The following is a 12,550-nucleotide window of genomic DNA, read 5'->3' on the forward strand; positions in this document are numbered from 1 at the left end:
GACGCCAAGCGTTCATTTAATTTTATGTACAAGTCCTTCTAAAGTATGTTACATAAAATATTGCATAACTTATTGCAATGGTTTCATTAGCAGAAATTTTTTTTACAGACCACTTTCCCCCTAAAGCCAAAGGAAGAGCCACCACTCGTCTAACTGAAACACGACAAAAATGCAACAGCAACCTTCAGAACAGACGCGCAACTCGTCCAGCCACCGAACCGGCATTTCGGTTGCAATTCTTCGTCTGGCAGGTGAAGCAGCCTGTCGGATCAGATGCTTGGCTCGCATCTGCAAAAACTGTACTTGCAGCCAAGCACGGTTTCTTCTTAATTCAAGAAACTGCAGGCAAGCACCAGTGTTTAATTATATCTCAAAGAACACAGACCATAATTTGCTGCCTTGCGAGCGATGTATGCTCATGAATAGGTCAGCAGCTTGCATACAGAAATTTTTCAATCCAGCGCACAAACAAAGAAGTCTCTGTAGACGCCGACTTCAGCTGCATATGTTATAAATAGGACTTTGTTACAATGTGACAGTTATCTTGGCTCGGATGCACAGCAGCAATTCATCAAAGACACATCCCAAGTGTCTGTTATTCATCGCAATGATCACGGTTTTATTAGGAAAACTCAGCACAGCTGTGCAGTTTTCGTTCCTTTTTTTAATTTACAATAGAATATGTACCGAAGATTACATGGCACAATCCAGCAACCCAATTATCAGCAGTAAACACACAGAAAACTCCCAACGGTCTACCACACTTATGCGGTCATCTTTGTTAGCTTGCCAGATAACTAAATCTAGCAGACTGCTGGGCACTTTTCTCATTTTGGTCCGATACATTACAGTGAGTTTTACAAAGGGCCAGAAAGTATTCAACATTTTGTAATGGAAAGTGCAATATAATACTCACGTGCACTAAGCAATTTCATACAGTTGACCTAAATTATGAACTTTACAATGCACTACAAGATTACAATGCTTTTCGTTGGCACTAAACACAGTATTTTTTGTGTCAGCAGCCATGACATTTGCAGCTTGTTATCAAGAACACATTATATAAATAAATGCCTTTTCAAGTAACACCACCACAACAAAGAAGCTAGCACAATGTGAAATGGCAACAAGCACTGATATTCTAACAACCAAAACAGTATAAAAATGCTGCTGACACAATGATCCACAAATATGTCATTTATATTCTGTGCAAACAGTGCACTAAGAAATGATAAATCAGATGTAGTGAACTCTTTTGTTAGTTCCTGTTCCAAACTACAGACAACTCTTCAAACTGACGCAACACATCTCCATTTGAGGCTGGACACTTACTCATTCCTACCACGAACACTGAAGAATAAACACAAAAATTTACACAAGGTCAAGTTTTCCTCTGTTGTCACACGAACATTTAGAGGTTGTGACATAAATGAGGGAATTTATATTGTTTGTCGCAAAAATTAGCCCCATCAGGCTAAAAGATTAAAAGAAATGTTGAGCACTTTTACTCCACGAAATTTCTTCACCGAGGCAGGCCAACAACTTGCACCAGCAAAAAATATTCGATATAAAGTGTTTGAAAGTCTCTCCCACAAGAAGTGATGCCATCCACGTATTACCATAACTTTATTTCCACTCACACAAGTTTACAAGCATAGCAGGCTCACTCTCCGTGTTCAGGAAAGACTGAGTGACTGTCTATGTGTTGCCTAAGGGAACAAATGTTGTTTTCTGAAAACTCCCTCAAAATCAAGAAAACTTAGAAACATAGTCAATGATGCAGGTCAGCTACCTACGCCTTTCATAGGGTTCACAGCTAGTATCTCGTTAGCTTGCATACAAAATGGTAGCTAGCAAAACACATTGACTAAGGGCATCACAGACCACTACTATTTTTTGTGACGAGCCTTCTTGTGGTGGTCCAAATTTTGCTTCTTAGCGAATGCCTTTTGGCATAACTCACATTGGTAGGGCTTTTCACCCTTATGGGATCTAACATGCCTTGCAAGATTTGAATGTACTACAAAGGCCATGGGGCACAGCTGGCACTGAAACGGCTTTTCACCCGTGTGGGTACGGATGTGTGCCACCAGGCTGTTTCTCTGTGCAAAGCTGCTACCACAGTGGTCACAAAGGTAAGGACGTTCACCAGTGTGAGTGCGCTGGTGTCTCATTAAGGTGTTCTGTTGTGCAAAGCTGCTACCACAGTGGTCACAATGGTATGGGCGGTCGCCTGTGTGGGTGCGCTCATGTTTCTTCAAGGTGGCCATCTCTGCAAAGCTGTTTCCACAGTGGTCACAATGGTAAGGACGTTCACCAGTGTGAATGCGCTGGTGTTGCTCTAGGTTGAACTTTTGTGCAAAGCTCTTTCCGCAGTCATTACAATGGTATGGGCGGTCGCCGGTATGGACTCGGACATGCCGCACAAGCATGAATCTTCTTTTGAATCCTTTGTTGCAGTGGGTACATTCGTGCAGCTTATTTCTTGCAGCTTTACTCCGGTGGTTCCCCCTGCCAGAAGGAGTAGATTCCATGGAGTGGCTCACAAGGTGCCTTTCACTGGTTGAATCTTGCACAGGAGGTGCGCCGCGTCCGGCCTCCGTGAAGACTGAACCTGCATTTTAAGACAAAGTAAACTCAACAAAATGCAAGAACCTTAAAGTCAGCAGTTCACTAGGAGTCAGGTATAAAAAATGAAGATGGAGGATGCACTCATCAACAGGTGTAGAGGTTTATAAAATTTTTTTTAACTAATTGGCCTTCAGGACAATTCAGGACTGAAACAAGATGTCCCTATAGTGAATTCTGCATGCAGTTGAATAAAACCATTAGACGGCAAGAAATATGATTAATGCCAGTCACCACAATTGGCCCTTCCACTGGCTATGGGGCTTTCAATAAGGAGTGATAATACATTACCCCCGCTTAACTGTGGCTGACACAGTTGAAAACCGCTGGATCTCATGCCGTGATCGCGTACGCTACAAAGCATAGGCCGAACACAGCTGGCCTTGCTCTAAAGGAACAAAGGAATCACACTGTGGCTCAAATAAAGAGGCATTTATTGCAACAACATTTATTGCCAGCTAGCAAGATACGCTAAGGAATCAAGGACGTCTGTTAAGCTAGCTTCTATCCCCCTCTCGCCGATTACTACCGTGTCCGTCGGAAGTATGGAGGGGTCGAGAATGTATACAGCGCGTCGCACGCTTCGGGCGCTCTCCAAGCCCGGGGAGCAGACCGTGAACAGCCTTGTCAGGGCTGCAGAGGATCGGCAACCGTTTCACATTGAAGAGAGATGAGCTGTCAAGTGGGGGTGGGGGACAATAAGGTAGGCGACTTCTCTAAACCCCCGACTGTCGCATTAAGCGGTGGAGTCGACTTTGCTGGTGCCTCGGAAAGTGCGAATGTTTCAGGAAAAGTACGCGGTCAACACCTAGAGGGTGTTGGCGCGGACCGCCAGAGCCGGGCTCTGGCGAGCACTGGGCTCCGCCCACTTGTATGTACAGTGCCATCACGGCAGTATTGGTTGAAATTGGGCGAGAGCAGATTTGATAAAGCTCCACCCAATTATCCAAGGTGTTAAAACCCGCTGCAAACAAAGAGCAGAGGAGCGCGCCGAGTCTCAGTCTCGGCCGCTTTTTTTCAGCCCTTCTTTTAAAAGCCCCTTTTTAACTCCGCCTTTTTCTCTAAGTTCTTGTATTTGGTCCCATCTTCAATGAATAAGTTTTGCTGCTCAAGAAGTTTGGAGTTGCTGCCCCAACCGGCAACGTGTCGCCGGATGAGCGTACGAAGACGTGAAGTGCTATACGATCATCGGCCAACGTGCTATCGGTATTCATCGCCACCGACGACGTTTACGGAGGAAACTTAACTGGTGCCGTAAGCAGGAGGACCAGAGTTTCAAGTTAACTGGTGCCGTGACCAGGATGACCAGTGTTGCAAGTTAACTACGTCCAACTGAGCAGCACAGTTACAAGCAAATGTTTGCTAATGCCGGGGCAAGGGGGAAACTCCGAAACAAGACGAAACGAGCGGGCGGGAGAATGTTCCCACCACAAGGCCTCCCTGCACTGGTGGAGAGTGGAGCGCCGCGTCGATATGACCGTACACCACAAACTGCCCAGCCCAAGAGCGAGTGCTCTCCCGTGTGCACACAGCAGTCACACAACCTGTGGCACCCATGTCGCTGCGATGCAGGCACCCTCTTTTGTTAGTTCAGGTACTAACTAGGGAGGGTCACACGACTGATACTGTCCTAAGTCCACCCATGTGGGCTTAATCACTACACGAATGGCAGTGAGCTATGCTTAGCACACAGGACAACGCCATTTTTTTCCCTTTATTTATGTCCAAGAGAGGGCCAAGGCTAAAGGCTAATAGCCTGAGGAGGCGTCAAACCCTGTAGAAGTTTTTGCATCATGGAACAGAACTCACAAGGGTGATTGATCGGTCAAAAGTTCGTATTTCAAAGAAAATATCTTTTTAGAATATTGAAGGCAAATATCATCACTCAGCAGAGTTCTGTAAACTGAAGCTACTGTATCCTTCATGCAGAAAAACTGCAGATTCTAACCTGAAGACTTCTGCGATGGAGGTCCCCCATGTTTGCGGTCCCTGGAGCGCAAGCCTGCATGTGAAAACCAGATAACATTCACTAAGACAACAGATTACATGTGCAACAGCTAATGTGGATGACACAATGAATACACAATACACTCTCGTAAAACAGCTTCACCAGGTTGTGCAAATTCAGTACGACAAGACTGAGAAGAAGCGAGTTCCAAAGCAACATCATTGACTTTTAATTCTGCATGCAGGTTATTATACCTACGCCCACAAAAAATAGACAATTTTACAGACCTATTAGAACCTAGCCAACAGACATTGCATTGACAAACTTGCATAGTTTCAGGTTTCATGGGAAGGTCAGTTCAAGGTTGGTCAAATGTTTAGGGGAATCCCCCAAGATGGAGTAGATTTGTAATAAGGCAGTAATTGAAAGCTGTATAGCTTTCCTTTGTAGCCGTATGGCTGCGCTTGGGTGGATGTCAATGAGTAATTACTGCCTTGGTCAAATGTTTAGGAGAATCCCCCAAGGTGGAGTAAATTTGTAATAAGGGAGTAATTACTCATTGGCATCCACCCAAGCGCAGCCATACGGCTACAAAGGAAAGCTATACAGCTTTCTCAAAAACTGCCTTATTACAAATCTACTCTACCTTGGGGGATTCCCCTAAACATTTGACCAACACTGTTCCCACTTCGAGTTATTGATCAATTTGCTCTCACCCTACCATAAGCTTGCCGTCCAGGTTAGCTCAATTGGTAGAGCGACTGCTCCGGTGAAGCGGTGGTCCCGGGTTCGAACCCGGACCAGGACGAATTTTTCTTTAACTGTGAAGTTTCTGAGAAAGCTGTATAGCTTTCCTTTGAAGCCGTATGGCTGCGCTTGGGTGGATGTCAATGAGTAATTACTGCCTTATTACAAGGCCAGTTCAAGTATGCCAACACAGGCTTAAAAACTAATGAGTCTCAGTCATGCTTAATGACAGAAAACATTGATACAGCCATTATTTTTCTATTAAACCTTTTATAGCCATTGCACCGTGCACAGGAAAAAAGATTCAGAGCTGGTAAAAACGGCCAGTTTACAGCTGCCCATGAATGTTGCAAATATGCCCAGCATGATGTACTGCCTCCACCATCTCCAAAAGTGCAATTAATCGAGTAGAAGCACATCTGAAAGTGCACACTACACTGTCTTAAGTGCAGTTAGAGCATACCACATTTACTTTTGCAACACCCGCGTCCCCAGTTTTGGGACAAGAAACCAGGGGGAAAAAAGGAAGAAACTATCGTGACCGAAATTCTGAATGCGCTGCATTGAAAGAGGTTTAAGGTGGCCAGCTTTTCTAACACGATGGATGGCACAGAAGTAGTCCATCCCTGGGAACATGGTGATGAGATCACCGAACAGCCACGAGCGTGAGAGCTGATGATGACAACAATGAAATGTATCACAGCAGACTATACTCATTTTAAAATTAAGGACATTTTGTGATGCAAGGGAACCCGTCGGGCGAAACTAAAAAAACGGACACTGCGGATCAGTATGGTAAAACTTGTCTTGCACTAAGCACTACTGTATAGCATCACTAGAGCACACAGCTTAAAAAAAAAAGCATAGGCCAATTTTTCTAAATGGCTTCAGATAATCAAAAACAATTTCCAGCTCAAAGACAAATCAAAGCCCACACCACCATCATCAAAAAAATCCATACACAAACTCCAGATGTGCAGATCAACATTCAGTGTTGTTAGAAAACTAAAACAAACATTGTCGCAAAATACACTATACAGATAAAAATAACCTGCTCTTAAAAAGGCCTCAAAATGGAATGGAAGATGTCAGGATGCATGCTAAATGAACACACCAATGAATATAGTTTTGACAGAGTCAATAATACTTTGTGCAATGACAAAATGAGGTCAGTCGCTTATGACAAACCACAAGGAATCATAGTGTACTCTTCAGCAAAGCCAAAAGGAAACCCAGAAACCAGTAAACAGCTTGAAATATAATTTATAATAAAATTCACCACACGATACAGCACACGTTTGGCAAAGCCAGAGTCTTCACACAGCGCCAACCAGGAGACAAAGGAAGAGTGTGAAGTGCTGGAGTTACATCGAATTACGTAAGCAAGCATTCGCAGATTCGAGGTCATACAGCACAAGATTCAGAATAAATGTGATGTGTCAAACACAGAGGCATGAAACGCCGAGTTCCAACGCATGCAATTTTCATCCTTGATGTTTCTGCTTTGAATGAAAAATGAAAGAATATTGCATAAATGAAAAAAAATCAATACATCCACATAAAAGAAAGTTCACACAAGCACCAGCATAACTGCATTCCTTGCTTTCATGCGGTGTCCCAAATGAAGTTTTTCACAATGGCTATCAACTCGTAAGTGATCTTGCTTGGATGTATGAATAACAGGATGGGATAAGATTCACCCCAATTTGCACCAAAAATAAAGTCATTTTCCAGCAATTTGTATTTTTGATTGAGTATAATATTTTGGAATCAATGGGTGTCCTTTAATCAAGGTGCACACCAGATGCTTATTTTTATTATTTTTTTTTTCACTTCTCCGTGTCACAAAGTTACTTGACGAAGGCATATGCAATGTCCTACTGACACCAGCACAGATTTTCTTACAAAAATATGCAACATCTCCTGAATGTTGTAACTACCATAAAACATATGCCAATCTGACCCATTGTATTCTGCAATGCCCCATGGCCATTCAGCCTCCAAGTGACCAAATAATGTGATTCTATGAATACTACTAATTGCCCACCACAAGAGTACACACGTTGCAGGCTTCACCTGATTGCTCTATGTGGTCAGCTGTTCTATTAGTGCCGTGACTGAAATGGGAATCCTACTGAGAGCTTAATTTAAACTGTTCCACCAATGCATGCCAGTGATTTCTCCTACACGGCTCTTGAGCTAAGAAGAACTTGGTGGCATTTTTATTCCTGTTATTCCCTCCTTCACTCTCCACCCTAAGTCCGATGTCATTCCTGTGGAAAGAATATTATTGTTTACAGAACGAGTTCCACAAAAAAAATTTGTAGTGGGGGCAGTCCACATTTTCCTTATTATTTAGATCCCTGTAATTCAAGCAATATCGTTAAAAACGCTCCCATCTAATTTTGTACATAGACAGAGATCATTGCACATGCAATTTTACAGCTTATGAGCATCAAGCAGTGGAGTCATGGAAAGTTGTCAGGCGTGGTTTTCAAGATTTCTTCCTCAGGAACCTTGAACACATCGGCTTGTCGACAATGGCCTGCAAAGTAACGGAGAACAAACGAGTGTCACTACAGAACAAACACAAATGCCACAAACAACACGGCCGGTGTGCTTTTGAGCAAATGGCAATGCCCAAAGAAGCGAGCAGGCTCAGCAGATCGTAGTATGAGCGGGCAGGCTCATGTTATGATCTGTTTTTGCAACGACGGTGCACGCTTAATCTTTTTGCCTCTTTTCATATTACAACGATGATTTGCAAACAGTAAATCATTCGTGACATGTACATAATCTGTCTAATTTTGACAATAAAGGCAAAATAACACTCATCTGCATTAGGCTTAAAAATGCGGCCCATGCAACTTGAAAAATGTAATTGAAAACATCAGGGTACAAACCTAACCTAAAGAGCATGAGAGCGAGAAGGTGCATTCATGAGCCTTAATTTGGATCTCTATAGCCAAACATACGCGTGTCCGAAAAGTCTGACCAGATTACCAAGGAGGCAACCGATAAGAAGCTCACAAACTGGTCATGCTTTCTGGCCACATATGAGGCTGCAGGTATGTCAGGGGATAATGCAGCGTATCCAATATTGAGGCGTTCACCATGGCATCAACAGACTGCCAGCTTACAATGCAACCCTATGCCTTTCCACAGAAAAATTTTGACTTGTGGCGCTGCATGAGTACATTTGTGGCTGTGGCTAATGGCCACTGTTGTTGCATGTGGCAACACAGTACGTAGGTCAGGATGAGATGTCCTCCACTGACCCTTTGAAGGTATGATTAAGCATAAAAATATGGCAATATTTAAGCATTACAACCAGCCAATACAAATTCAATAAAGTATTTTCAATTCGGGACATGAGAAATGCATGCACAACCAACCAAAGATTTGCTCAATCAGAAAAAGAATGCTTCAGATGCGATTTCAAGCTGAACATCCAACCATAATGCAGAAATGACTCCTGCCTTACTTTTATGCAATTTTTTCACCTCGCACTTCCTAGCAAAAATATGCCAAATAACGGACAAAAAAGCAGATACGAAATAAATAAAATGATGGCTAAAAGAAGTGGCATTATCACAACTAAGAAAGGCAGGACATTGTGTGAACGTGGAGGAGCTAGAGTGTAACTTGCAAGGAACTCTTACGAAAACACACAATGGCTAATGAGCCATCAGACAAAAAGAAAATGCAGAACGAAAAAATTGCACAACACGTCATAGAAATCAAAGGAATATAATGTGGAATACAAAAAATAGCCTTGAATGGAAAAAAATAAATAGAAAAGAACCCAAAGCTTACAAATAACAGGATTAAAAGCTTACAAATAGAAGGGGCAGTAGAAAAATAAAAAAAATGAACCACTTTAACTCATTAGGCAAGACAGCACTCGCAACAGGCCTGATACAAAGGGGATGCCAATAGTTATCTATTTATCTAAGCGACATCTCTTGGTGCCTGGTATAAAGACACATCTCGCAATACATTGTTTTACAGGACAGGGGCATCATGCTATAGGTCGGCAAAGACTGGCTGCAGTTCTTCCACTGGAATGTTTATCCCCTGGCTACTCCTGCCTCACTCCTGCCTTACTTTATACAATTTTTTCACCTGAAACTTCCAATCACAAATATCTTGCCAGAAAACAGCCAAAAAAGCAGACATGAAATAAACAAAATGATGGCTAGAAGAAAAGACATAATCAGGACTGAGAAAGGCAGGACATTGTGTGAACGTGGAGGAGCTAGAGCATAACTTGCAAGGAACTCTTACAAAACACACAATGGCTAATGAACCATCGGACTCCAAGAAAGATCAGAACGAAAAGAACTGCACAACACATCACAGAAATCGAAGGAGTAAAGCGTAGAATACAAAAGATAGCCTTTGATGGAAAAAAAATTAACAAAACAGGATCCGAAGCCTACAAATAGGAAGGGAAAGTAGAAAAATAAAACAATTCACCACTTTAGATTACAAGGCAAGGTGGCACTCGCCACCGGCCTGATGTAAAAAGGATGCCAGCAGTTATCTATTAATCTAGAGGAGATCTCTTGGTGCGTGGTACAAAGACACGTCCCGCAATACATATTTTTACAGGACAGGGGCACCAAGCTACGGGTCGGCATAGACTCGCTGCAGTTCTTTCTCTGGAATGTTCTTCCCCTGGCTATTGGTGCTCCTCCACTGGCTGCCAAACTGAGAACACACAAAAAAGGCATAGCACACACACACAGAAAATACACTGGCATTGTTCAATATGGCTATGGGATGTAGGCCTGCTTTTTAAAGTAGACCATTTAGTCGAACTGAAGGGTATAATGCATTTTTCATTCCTGTGAAGCGGCTATATTAGGATGCGGAAAAAAAATTTTATATTTGCATGCCAACAGGACTACTTCTGTCTACAAAAAACCAAAAAAACACTGGTGACATGCCTTGAAGCTGTTTGTACCAGTTTTTCGCATAAACTGCCGGTCACAGGTACCGCCATCGAGATATGGTTAACCAGCTTGCACAAGTCACCATAACGCACTATGAACGATTTTCACACATAATGGCACAGAATTAAAAAATCATCACCCTTTCTACCGCAAAGCTCTATACTGTAAAAGAACTAATTGTTGCATTTGCTACGCAATTACAAACACAAAAGAACGTAGATATCCGAGAAGAAATGCGAACGGCGCGATCTCCACGAACGTGCTGTCTTTGCTAAAGCCTGCCACAAGAGAAATAAGGTGTGGAAAGTTCACTGGTGACCGAGTCAGTGAGATGGTCACGGCCAAAAACACACCCCATGTGAATTTTCATAAATTAACGCCAAATACAGCTTTGCAGCCTATTGTATCTACTTGCCCACTGATGCAAGTGTTGAAGTAGCAGGTTTAAAGGAATAATTCCAGCGAATTTCACAGAAGAATATTTGTCTGGTATTGCGGTTATACAGTTCTGCAGCTTTTATGTTACTGGAAAAAGCTTCACTAAGCCCAAATCTCTTTTGTGACTGCGCGATGACATTTGGGCACGAGCGTACAAAGACAGAGCATGTCTTCACAAGCGCACGCTGCAAAAGTGAAGTTCACCGGGTCGAATAACGTTATCCTTGCTTTGTATGCGCATAGATTTCTTCTTCTTTTTCTTCATCCTCTTAAGAATGGCGCATACCCACGTGGGGGGATTGGTCAAAGGTGTAGTGGCATAAACAAGGAAATTTCCATCAGTGATTACGACAAAGTACGACAGCCAAGCGTGAATTTAGAAAAATGTGTCAATGAAAAACTACAGAAGAATATTTAAAGTTAAATAACAAAGAACATTGTAGTGAAGTAAAAAATAAACACTTCAAGAATTTTACAAGACTTAGCGAATCAACCTACCAGTTGCAATTATGTAATCACGGAAAATCCCACAAATTGAACCCAATGCAAATCCTTTGGCGCTCGCACCAAAGGATAACAACACTGGCAGAGATAATGGGAGCCCTAACCCGGAGAGAGAGACGTCCAGGTAAATCTTTCTCTGAAGTGCGAGCTTTTGGAGAGTAGAGAAGGAAATGGTCCACAGATTCAACGTGCCCACATGAGTCACATAGGTGTGTTGGTGACCATCCACATCAGCATAGATATAAATTTAAACTGGGAATCCTGCACCGCAGCCGCGTCATTGATACGTCACACAGCCTGATATCGGTCATCGGGTCCAACGACCTGAGGAAAGTTTGCACCGCGAGGACTTGAAAGCGGGAAATTAGATCAGGGATACTGGCTTTGAGATAAAGCAGGGCGTTTGAAACTGATTTTGGGAGACCAAGGCAGAGACGTAGAGCTCGCCTTTCTAGTAATATTATGGGTTGAATCTTGTAGTTTGCGCTACCAGAAAACAGAATCCAACCAAGTTCAAGTACAGGTCTTACATAGGCTTTGTATAGTACAAATAATGTGTTACGGCGCATCCCAAACTTTTTACTGCCGATTCGTCTCAGCCGGCCTAGAGCGTGTTTCTTATTTAAACACGCTGTTCTTTATATGAAGGCTCCAATCTAATGCTGGTGCTAAGTAACGCCTAGATATTTAACGGATTCCCTTTGTGGAATCTGGTTAGAGCGATGGACTAATGAAATGTGCAAAGGCGTGTCTGGAGTAAAAACCAGCATGCCACATTTGTTAACTTAGGATGGTAGATGTGTAGGCCAGTTGGTGAGACATTAAGGAGCTAAACACCGCAGCGGACATGGGACAGAGAAAAAAAATGTCGTCTTCTTTCTCTGTCCCGTGTTCGCTGCGGTGTTTAGCTCCTTAACATTTGTTAACATTCAGGGATGAATTAATATGGTGCAACCAAACTCCAACAGCATCAAAATATCCCTGGAGAATCTGGTAAAGGGAATGGATATCCCTGGCCGAAGCGGAAAAAAAAAACTTATATCAGGACGAATGGGGATGCCACTGACAAAAATATTAAAAAGCAGCAGTGAAAGCACCAAACCTTGCGGCACTCCTCTTGACTGATAATAATAATAAAAAAAAGTATCTGTCCTTCAGAAATTCAGATATCCACGCATAAATGTAGGTTGGAGGATGTAACTGTGAAAGTCTGTTAAGTAAAATAGTATGTTCTACACTACCATAGGCCTTTGCTACATCAAGAGTCACCAAAGCTGAAACTTCCCTTCTGCATATCGAGAGCCAGACTCTACTCCCCAGATCCACA

General features: G+C 42.7%; 1 protein-coding gene across 2 annotated transcripts; it reads right to left on the minus strand.

The window, feature by feature from the left end:
- Positions 1-644: 644 nt before the first annotated feature.
- LOC149329364 (uncharacterized) lies at positions 645-12,065 on the minus strand. Of its 2 annotated transcripts, XM_089560207.1 has the most exons (4): positions 9,803-12,065; positions 7,767-7,868; positions 4,577-4,630; positions 645-2,614 (listed from the first exon to the last, which is right to left on the minus strand). In XM_089560207.1, the coding sequence occupies exons 2-4, from the start codon at positions 7,777-7,779 to the stop codon at positions 1,890-1,892; spliced, it is 792 nt and encodes a 263-aa protein (XP_089416333.1). In that variant the 5' UTR covers positions 7,780-7,868; positions 9,803-12,065; the 3' UTR covers positions 645-1,889. The 2 variants fall into 2 exon arrangements, with proteins under 2 accessions (XP_089416333.1, XP_089416332.1); XM_089560206.1 differs by having other exon boundaries at positions 7,767-12,065.
- Between the last annotated feature and the right edge of the window lie 485 nt (positions 12,066-12,550).

The sequence above is a fragment of the Amblyomma mixtum genome, chromosome 9, assembly GCF_055824585.1.
Source record: "Amblyomma mixtum isolate Tamu chromosome 9, ASM5582458v1, whole genome shotgun sequence".
Taxonomy (NCBI): Eukaryota; Metazoa; Arthropoda; class Arachnida; order Ixodida; family Ixodidae; genus Amblyomma; species Amblyomma mixtum.

What these genes read in the sequence shown, in the direction of transcription:
- LOC149329364 (XM_089560207.1), bottom strand. An exon ending in TCCATCGCAGAAGTCTTCAG is followed by an intron (nt 2,615 to 4,576) that starts GTTAGAATCTGC and finishes CTTAAAATGCAG; the next exon opens with GTTCAGTCTTCACGGAGGCC.